We start from the raw sequence: 9,734 nt of genomic DNA on the forward strand, positions 1-9,734 counted from the left end.
CCCAGGTCCTCAGCAGGGTAGGTCACCCCATCCCGGTCTTGCCCTCACCCAAAATGGCCGGCCTAGCGCTCTGTTGTCAGGGCGCATCCAGTGAGAACCCCGCTGCCGACCGGAGGCATTGGCACGTGTAGCGTGTTGAGACTCTGCCCCAGCCTCGGGCTTTGCAGTGTGTGCAGGCCTGTTCTGCAGCAACTGAGACTGGCAGAGCCCACAGAGCCATGCCCTCAGCCCTGCTCAGCACTGAGCTACTTATACTAATAGTGACGCTCTGAGCGGAGATCAAAGTACCTTATCTGCTAAGAAAAATATTAACCCGGCGCTGGGAGAAAAAAAGGCAAAGGCTGTGCTAGGCTCTCACGACCAGTCCGGACAGCCACTCAGGGCTAAGAGATAGTCTGGCCTAGGGCCTGGCACACAGTGGGTACCCAGCAGCTGCTTGCTGGGTGTTACTGGTGCTGGTTTGCTCATTCTTCCCCTTCATCCTGCCCCACCCCACTCCGCCTGCTGTTGGCTCAGTGTATGGCCCTTTTCATGAGAGAACGTTGTAGAGAGCACAGACAGGATCTTACAACAAATGGTGCATTGTCCGATCCCGAGCACATTCTGCAGGCCCAGGGTGGCCAGAGGCTACGGGGAAGGGAACAGAGCGAGCGGGCAACTTGGGTGGGCAGTGGCAGGTCTCCGAGGGAATTATCCCTTGGGAGTTGTGGTTCTTCCCGTCAGAATCAGGCCTTTTGTTCCCAAGAATGAGGTGGGCCAACGGAGGGTGGATTGGTTTATTTTCAAAAGACTAAACTAATAACAGGTAATTTCTTTTAAAGCATCATTTATGCACCAGGCAGTTTGGAATGTTTTGAGTCCTAGAGGAACTCTGAACTTCTCTATCTTGGGCAAGAGCTTCCAGAATCCTGGGAGGTGTTAAAGGAACATAGCCCGTGGGAGGCTGGCGCCGGCTCGCACTGTGAACCGGTGGTGCTCCCCTCTTCCTGGGCCTGGGTCCAGCAACAAGAGCATCAGTAACCCAGAAACCGGCAGATGCTGCAGCTCAAAGCCCCCTCCCCTTCCCCCAACGGGTTGTTAGACATTCACCAGCAAACTCTGGACAGACCTTTTCCTGAAAAGTTTTCTTCTAGGACGTGGTTTTATGCATTCTTGCCGCCTGTCCCCTCTGCCTGAACTTCTCTTCCCCCGTGTTGGCACACGCCGGCTCCTTCTGGTCATTCGATCTCAACTCAGATGACAGAGAAGCCACTCTGAACACCACTGTACTGTTTCATAGCCTTTCTCTCTCCCTGAAAAGGTCATATGAGCCTTTTTTTTCCTAACCATGTTTAGCCCCCATCCTACGCCCGCCCCCGCCCCCCACCACGTACATCCACAGAGAATTCTTTCTGTTCTCTCACAGCCTCCTTTTCTGAAAGAGTCCGGAACATGTCACCCGATGAAATCAAGATCCCGCCCGAGCCCCCTGGCAGGTGTTCGAACCACTTGCAAGTAAGTGCGGGGTTCATCTGCCGCAGCCCTTGGGGGGAAGGGCTGCTCGGATGTCTGGTTTGGTCTGACTTAAAGAGCCTTCCGTAGAAGCAGCAGCCAGGTCAGCGGGGGCCCGCACCTCCTGGTCACCTCTCCTCGCCTGCGACAGGAGTTTGCTCTGATCCCACCGCCAGCCCCTCCCTCCTCACCTGGCGCTGTTCTAGCAGGGATCCCCTAGCTCGCCCTCCAAGGGCTCCTAAGCCTGGACAGAGAAAACACCGTGACTTTCTGTGTGGCCCAGCTGAGCCAGGGGGGCACTTGACTGAGAAATGGAGGAACCATGAGAATGGAAGACAGTTTGTAGAAATGCAAAAACACAGGCGTTGATGTGCCTAAGGTTCTTGTCCTCTCCTGACAAGGTCGCAAACAGCCCCGGCCTGGGGTTTTGAAACTGGGAGGAACTGGGGCAATTAGTGCAGTCACTCCCTTGGGAGCAGGGCCTCAGGGGCAACTGGGCCTTGCCTCTCCTTTTCAGCACCTGCAGTTGTTTCTCCTTGGCCCTCGGCGGGTTCTCGTGGGTGTGGAACCTCGTGATGGACACAAGAGCAGAAACCCGGGGCTGCCCAGTATGGGCGCCCGGTCCCCCTGCTCTACCTTTGATCCCGTAGGTTCTGCTGGTCCCTCTGGCCACAGCACAGGCCCAAGGTGCCATCCTAACGGATGCATGACTAAGGGGCTCAGGGACTGCAGAATGCAGCTGGCTGGGCAGGGCCCGCGTCAGGGCTGGGGGCACGGCGCAGATCCTCTTCCTTTCCCAGAAGTCTCCTCCCTTGGCTGAGTTGTCCATGAGCACAGGCCTCGTCTCCCCGCCAGGCAACAAGCTGCAGCCTGTAAGGACAGTCCGGCAGTCTCTGCCAGACAGACAGCCAGCTGGCTCAGCCCTCAAGTTCAGCGCATTTCTCATTTTTAGACCCTTCTAGTGGTAGAAACCATGACCTTCAGTGAATACTTTAGTTGACCCGAAATGGGAGAACCCATCTGATGGCCCAGGAAACCCAGGAGAGTAATCTGTAAGATACAGGTCGGCCTGAGTGGGCCAAGCCTTCTGTATGAGGCCTCCCTGCTTTGCCCTTGAAGAGAGAACGGGGAGGTGTGTCGTTCTTGGTGGTCTCTGCCCTGGCAAAGGCATTACAGACCTCTCTCTGCACTTCAGTGCTTCCTCTGGCCAGTCTTGGCAGGAGGAGTCAGCCTTCTGACACAGGGAGTGGATCACTTCTCCTGATGTTCCCCAAGGGCGTCACACGGGACCTCCAGCCCTGCCCACCACCTCCTGCAGGTGAAGAGTGCCCCACGTGTTTTCCTTCTGCAGAGTCTGTGCATTTAGCCGCCACTAGTCGGGGAGGCTGCAGAGAGGCCTTGCCCTGGGCCAGCACCAGCCTTGCTGTGTAAGACTGCACCTCCTCGGAGGTGACTCTGCCCTGAGACCTGAGTTTCTGGGGCCTCTTCCCACGCTGGGTGGTGTGGCTGCCATCTGCTACCGGCCTCATCTCTCTGGGCCTTGAGACACCCGTGGGACTGGCCTGGCTCCCTGCCAGCTGGTTCTCCTGTTGCCCACTGAAAGCCAGAGGACGGGTCTGGGGGTGGGGGTGGGTAACTTTAATGAGACCCGCTCTTGACCCGTGACAGTGCCTCTTAATAACGTCGTGGGGACTGGCTGTCTGTGAGCCTGCCTACAAAGGACACTGTAGGAAGTTTGTGGGGCCAAATCCAAAAAACACTACTCTTTCCTTCCTTCCTCTGAAAGGATGTAGCCTTCCTTGGTCTCCCACTGAGGACTGAAGCCTATGTTAAAATTGAAAACCAGCATTGAGCCCCCCTGCCCATCCTCTTGGGGTGATTCAGGAGCTGGCTGACAGTGGAGGAGTCCTCCATTGTCTTCTCCATGGTTTCTCCACCTTGACCTTTTACTGCTCCCTCTGCCAGCCATCCAGAGGGAGTGAGGAGAAAGCAAAATGAAAACAGACTGGTCTCGGTTCCTCTTACTTGTGCTCAGCGCTGGTCACAGGCTGGGTGGAAAAAGACAATGTGACTGGAATAGGTCTTCGCATGGCTCTGTGGGTCTCTGTGGCCCAAGTGTCCACCCAGCACATGTGACCACAGGCTCGGATTGCCATGGGTAGGTGGTGTCAGAAGTACCCTTCTGTTTCTCTTCTGTAGGACAAGATCCAGAAGCTTTATGAGCGGAAGATAAAAGAGGGAATGGATATGAACTACATTATCCAAAGGAAAAAAGAATTCCGGAACCCCAGGTGAGTTTTCCATGGGCCTGCAGGGTCAGGTGAGTCACTGATGTCGGCCTGGGAACTGGAATGCCCCTGTGGAAGTGGCAGGGAGAGGCCCAGCTAAGATCGCACCTGTGCCCACAGCGGCCCCCACCCAGGCTGCAGTAACACAGAAACCAGGATGAAGAGTGGAAGCCGAGAGGCCTGAGCTGGGTCCTCCTCGCTCTGCTCCTAGGGCGTACAGCCTCTCGAGGCCTCGTCTCCTCGTCTCTACAGTGGGGGAATTGGACTAGATAGTCCGTGTGGGTTCCTCTTCTCCTCCAAACTGTCACTGGGGCTGCACATAGGTGACAGGATTTAGGTACAGAGATTTGTCCAGGTCTTACTCCATCCGGGGCCCCAAGCACATGGCACACATGGGAGTCTGATATAGTGACAGCAGGGACTTGCCCCGCCCCGCCCCACAAACTGTAGGTCAGATGTCCGGATAAGACCGAAAACCTGGACACAGTACCTGTCCTGGCCCCTGGCTAATGAGCCATCTCTCTGGGCGTGGGGAGGACTGGGAATGACTTCATGCCAGGCCAGGGGACATTTCCCCTTCTATCACAAAGCTTGCTTGGAACAGTTCAGCTGGGTTTAAAGGGTTCATTTGAGCCCAAGAACCAGACGGTTCTGATCTCTCAGAATCTGCTGCACACACAGCGTGGGACCAGGGCTTGCTCAAGGCCTTCTGCTGTTCTTTCAGCATCTACGAGAAGCTGATCCAGTTCTGTGCAATCGATGAGCTGGGCACCAACTACCCAAAGGTATGCCCTGCGCACAGAGGCGGCGGGTTGACGGGGGCTGCCCAGGGTGCTGCGCTCACTCTGCTAGATTTGGCCTGGAGCCACGACGCAGGCCAGTGTAGCAGCAGTGCTGGCTGAAGAGTGCAGGCCCCAGCTCCCTCAAGTGAGCCCCCCTGGCTCTGAAATGGTCCAGGACCTGGCCCTGGGACCCTGACTGGTTAGGGCCCAAGCGTGCACTCGCTGTGCTCCTGTGGCAAAGTCCACAAACGAATGCCTCACTGCCTCATACTCCCAGGAGGAAATCGGTTACCCCGTGGCTGGACCTGGGATAACAGCTAAGGCCCTGTCCCCTCACGGCAGGGGCCTCCAGACTAGGAAAAATTCCATGGAGGGTCTTGGGTTTTTAAGCCGTTTGTCATCCAACAACCCTTGCTGGCTACAGCGTTGGCTCTTTATTTTGCAGGATATGTTCGACCCCCACGGCTGGTCTGAGGACTCCTACTATGAGGCATTAGGTGGGTGGCCATCCGTCCATCTGTCCTTCCGTCTGTTTGGTCAGCCCGCCAACATGTATTTCAGGGTTTCCCCTGTGTCAGGCCATGTCCGGGGCAGTGGGTATACAGCCTTGAATGGTACAGACCTTAGGAGGCTTACGACCTGGCACAGAAGGCAAAGAAGGAGGAGTCCCAGCAGTGACGGGTGTGGGGGGGGTGCGGGTAGGGCGCCCTAACCAGCTGAAGGGGGCCAGCGCAGAGGGGGTGGGATCGGCCTTGCCAAGGAAGTCCTGTTCGAGCTGAGGTTCGAAGGTGCAGAGAGAGGCCCCCCCCAGGGAGAACAGAGAGGAATTTCAGAGTCCGAGCCCCCAGCAGCCCCTGGCCCAGATCTGGCCTATAGTTGTGTTTGGTTTGGCCCATACAAGTTTTGTCCTGCGTTAATTTGAATGAGTTGCCAACATTGTACCTCAAGTTTGTAACCCGGCTTTTCTGGGTCAGCGGGTAGGTTGTCCACACGGGGCCTGCATCCCCACATGGCGACGACAGTCTGCTGGCGCTTAGGAGCAGCCGGCCCCTCCACACGAGGGTGCACAGCCCCAGCCCCTGAGCCTGCTGGTGTGAGGCCTCTGCTTGGTGCCAGCCGAGGACCGGCCTTCCATTTGTCCATCGCAACAGGACAGTGAGCCCCATGGCCTGGAGGCTGGGTGTGCGCACTGAGCAAGAGTACGGGGTGTGGCAAGTGCGGGTGTAGGGACCCTCGGCCTAAAGTGGCCCCTCACGCGGGAACTGTTCCAGGGCTGCTTTTCTTAGATTTTCTCTTGTCTTTGTAGCTAAAGCCCAGAAGATTGAAATGGACAAATTGGAAAAGGCCAAAAAGGAACGAACCAAAGTAAGTGACGGATGAATATCCTGGTGGTGGGAGGGGCAGGTGTGTGGACTGTCATTTCACAGCCCCCACCATCAGCTTGAAGGTGCCTCTCGGTTGCTTCCATTTGGTTTCTTGGGGTCTGTGGGCTGCCGCGCTGCACCCTCCCTCTGCGCCCCTCACCACTGTGGCGCTCTGCTGGCTCTCGCCGCTGTGCCATGTCCTCCCCGGACTGAGTAGAGTGACGGTCTTCCTTCTGAGAGCACCTTCTCGGCCTCCAGGTCTGATCTCCATAGTCTGCCTCAGTGCCTCCTTGCAGGTCCTGCACCTGGTGGCCGAAGGACCCCTTATTTGAGGCCCCTGACCACCACTTCTTCCCAAGCAGCATGGTCTGGATCCCTTGGGGAACAAATTTGGCTCTGAGACTAAATGTGCTCGGGCCGCTAGCTCTGCCAGCCTTTGCTCTGCTCTGACCTTCCAGCGGCAGTGGGGCTTCCAGGATGCGGCCCGACCCCACCCCCAACAAACCCCCGGCAGGAGCTACATCTCGGGTGTGCCAGCGGCCCTCCAAGCAGCTGCTGGGCAATCAGGTTTTCTCATTCTTAGTGCTGCTGGAACGGTCCCTCCTCTTTCCCTCCCTGTTCCAAACCCCAGGCTTAGCGTGGGCCATGTCTCCAGCACACGGGGACCAAAGCTGTGCTGCTCCTGGGGCGGCAGGGTTGGGGGGGGGCACCTCCATTCGGAATGTGAGGCAGGGCAGCTGGTTGATGTGCCCTGCATGTACAGAATCCCAGTGATGCGCAGAGCATTCCAGTGTCTGTCTGGAAGGCTCTCCTTGGGGCACCTGGGGGGCTCAGTCAGTGAAGCAGGTCGTAATCTTGCAGTCCTAGGATCAAGCCCCATGTCAGGCTCCCGGCTCATCGGGGAGTCTGCTTCTCCCTCTCTAGCTCCCCCTCCTTATGTGCACACATGCCCACGCTCTCTCGCTCTCTCAGATAAATAAAATACTAAGAAAAAAGGAAGACTCTCCTTGAAGTAGTAAAAGTAAATCCTTTTTCTTCCTCTTTTTCTGCCCCTCCCCACTCCTAAAAAATAATAAAAATAAAAGGGGTGCTTGGGTGGCTCAGTCAGTTAAGCATCCAACTCTTGGTTTGGGCTCAGGTCCTGACCTCAGGGTCGTGAGATCGAGCCCCAAGTCAACTCCATGCTGGGTGTGGCACCTGCTTGAGACTCTCCCCTTCTCTCCCCCACCCCAGCTTAAAAAAGAAAGGTAGTAAAAGTCTCCTCTGGGCACCTCTCCGACACCCGTCCCTCCCTTAGATGGTGCGACAGCGCTGCTGCCCAGGGCTTCCTTTGTACGGTGCTCATCTGTGCCCGCCCTTACCTCTTCTCCGCTCTCCCTCCAGATCGAGTTTGTGACAGGCACCAAGAAAGGTACCACGACCAACGCCACGGCCACCACCACCACCACGGCCAGCACAGCGGTGGCAGGTAGAAGGGGGCTTGTCCGCTTCCAGCCACACCGCGAATGGAGCGAGGGTTGCCCTGCCTTGTCTGGGGGAGGAGAGGCTGTGGGGATCTTGGGCCTAGGCTCCCCCTTGCTGTGCTTTTTTCTGACCCCAGAGTTTGTTAAGGCCTGTGGGGAGCCTGGGGTGGGGTCCCCAGTCCACTGGCTGCCCTGGCATTTCTGTGGCAGGGGCCGCTCAACTCTCACCTGCTAGAAAAGGGAGTGTTGCTTTTCGGTCCATCTGGGTCCTGACGCCTCCCTCGCCTTCTTGCAGACGCCCAGAAGAGGAAAAGCAAGTGGGACTCGGCCATCCCAGTGACGACGATAGCCCAGCCCACCATCCTCACCACCACGGCGACCCTGCCCGCCGTCGTCACGGTGACCACCAGTGCCAGCGGCTCCAAGACCACTGTGATCTCTGCCGTGGGCACTATCGTGAAAAAGGCCAAGCAGTGACCTAAGGGACCAGCTTGGAGTGGCTCGGACATTCTTCTTCCCGTCGATGGGAGGAGCCACTCCGGGGCCCAAGGAGACTGTGTAGCGCAGCAACCCGTGTTAGCGCGGAGGAGCCGCTCTGTTTATTTCCGGACTGGGATCTGCTCCCAGGTGCCACCCCAAGAGGAGCCTCTGTGTGGCTTTCCAGCCAGGGAAAGGACATTGCCACAGAGGAGTCGGGTGCTATGGACTGTGTGGACACACCACTTGGGGCCTGGGGCCCTATTAAAAGTGCCGTGTTTCCCAGCTCGGGCCTCTTGGCTGCCCTGGCCTCTACTGTGGTCTGTTTTCAGGCAGAAGTGGGAGTTCCAAGTGCTCTCTCCATCTCTTGTGAGGGTCACTACCTCAGCGTTGGTAGTGGAGCGGCCGAAGCCTATGGCCTTAGTCCGTAGGGGTGGCCCGGGAAGTTGGCGTGGTCACTCCCAGCGTACGCCTCTTGGCGCGGGCAGATGGGAGCCCTGAGGGTAGGGGAGCCCCCCGGTCCCGCTGTCCACTGCCCTGATCCTGAAACCCCGCCAGGTCTCAGACGAGAGCTGAGGCCTCTCTTCCCTTGGGGGTGACTGAGCCCTCCCCCGACCAGTTTTTAGACACACCCAGGCTTTTGAAGTCAAGCCAGTTGCCAGAAGGCCTGGGTTTGATCCCCAACCCACACACAGAGCCAGAGAGGCCTCAGCACCCGGCCACGGTGGCCCCGGTCCCTCAGTGCCCGGCGAGCGCGGCCAGCAGGCCCCGCTCCGTGTGGGACGTGAATCACCTCCTGCCCCGGCCGGCGGCAGCTCGTTGTTTACGTGAAAGCCAGGCTCCTGGGAGGATCCTGCCACCCCACCTTTCCTGTGCCTGTTATCTCTGCCCCACAGCAGCGTCTGGGCAGCACCAGCGGCCGCTGGGCTCCTCTTGAGGCCAAAACCGATTTCCCAGCCGCCGCCGGCTCCAGAGTCCGGAGGGAATTTGCTGCCTTTCTCGCTCCCTGGCAGCTCTCCAGGCCAGCGGAAGGGCTCCGTGTCGGAGGGGGAAGCCAGGCCGTGAAGAGCCGTGTAGCTTCTGGGGCACGAAGGGCTGGGAAGGCAGTCCCGAGCGCACCCCAGTGCCTGCATCGCTGGCCGAGGGTGCCGGTGTCACCCCACCGTCCCCGCAATCTGACTGGACTCGTGTGTGTCCCTGCACCCGTGCCCTGCCCCACACACTCGGGCGCTGAGAGCGGTCAATCCCGCTCCCCTCCTTTGATGGGACCTCGCCACCCGGGCGAGGAGCTGCTGCCCCCTTAGCCCCAAGGGGGTCTGTGAAGGCCTCCTGCCCTGCAGCCTCCGCCAGAGGCCCCTCCGTAGCTCCGTGCGGCGCCGTGGGAGTGGCGCGAGACCGAGACTCGGCACCTCTGCTCTGGAGCCTGGTTTAAACAAGTCGTGTTTTAGTCATGTGTCTGGAGCCCTTGTTTCTGTGAGTCTTCTCTGTCAGATCCCCGTAATAAAGCTTCCTAAGGCAGTTGTGAGGAGTCTGTGGAATGATTGATGCAAGAGCTGTGTAGACAATAAGGTGTGACTTTGTTGCTGGCCTGTCCGGTTCCTTCTTCATTTAGACCAAGGAGAGAAGCAGACTCCACCGCTAAGACCAGCCAGGATCATGGCCCTTGGCTGTCCTCTGCACACCCCCTGCCCTGCCACTGGACAGTAAAGGGCACTCGCCCAATGAGTTGGGCAGCCCCATGTGGCCAGGCTATTCCCCTCAGAAGACTTGTGAGTTGGGTCAAGCCTTCTAATCGCTCTGAACTTGACTTTACTCTTCTGTAAGACAGGATTAGTGCCTGCCCAGCTTAGTGCCACTGAGGGTGGCGTG

General features: G+C 58.1%; 1 protein-coding gene across 4 annotated transcripts in view; it reads left to right on the forward strand.

The window, feature by feature from the left end:
• The window catches only part of SAP30BP (SAP30 binding protein), a 36,324-nt gene extending 26,941 nt beyond the window's left edge, over positions 1-9,383 (forward strand). For 2 of the 4 annotated variants that reach the window (XM_082705267.1, XM_082705268.1), the window contains 7 exons: positions 1,406-1,494; positions 3,691-3,782; positions 4,504-4,564; positions 5,007-5,058; positions 5,868-5,926; positions 7,309-7,393; positions 7,684-9,383. In XM_082705267.1, coding sequence (XP_082561393.1) covers positions 1,406-1,494; positions 3,691-3,782; positions 4,504-4,564; positions 5,007-5,058; positions 5,868-5,926; positions 7,309-7,393; positions 7,684-7,865 — 620 coding nt within the window. In that variant the 3' untranslated portion in view covers positions 7,866-9,383. Of the gene's footprint in view, positions 1-1,405; positions 1,495-3,690; positions 3,783-4,503; positions 4,565-5,006; positions 5,059-5,535; positions 5,761-5,867; positions 5,927-7,308; positions 7,394-7,683 lie in introns of those variants that run through there. The other 2 variants (XR_014304447.1, XM_082705269.1) reach the window with 2 other exon arrangements.
• The last annotated feature ends 351 nt before the right edge of the window (positions 9,384-9,734 follow it).

The sequence above is a fragment of the Mustela nivalis genome, assembly GCF_964662115.1.
Source record: "Mustela nivalis genome assembly, chromosome: 17".
NCBI lineage: Eukaryota > Metazoa > Chordata > Mammalia > Carnivora > Mustelidae > Mustela > Mustela nivalis.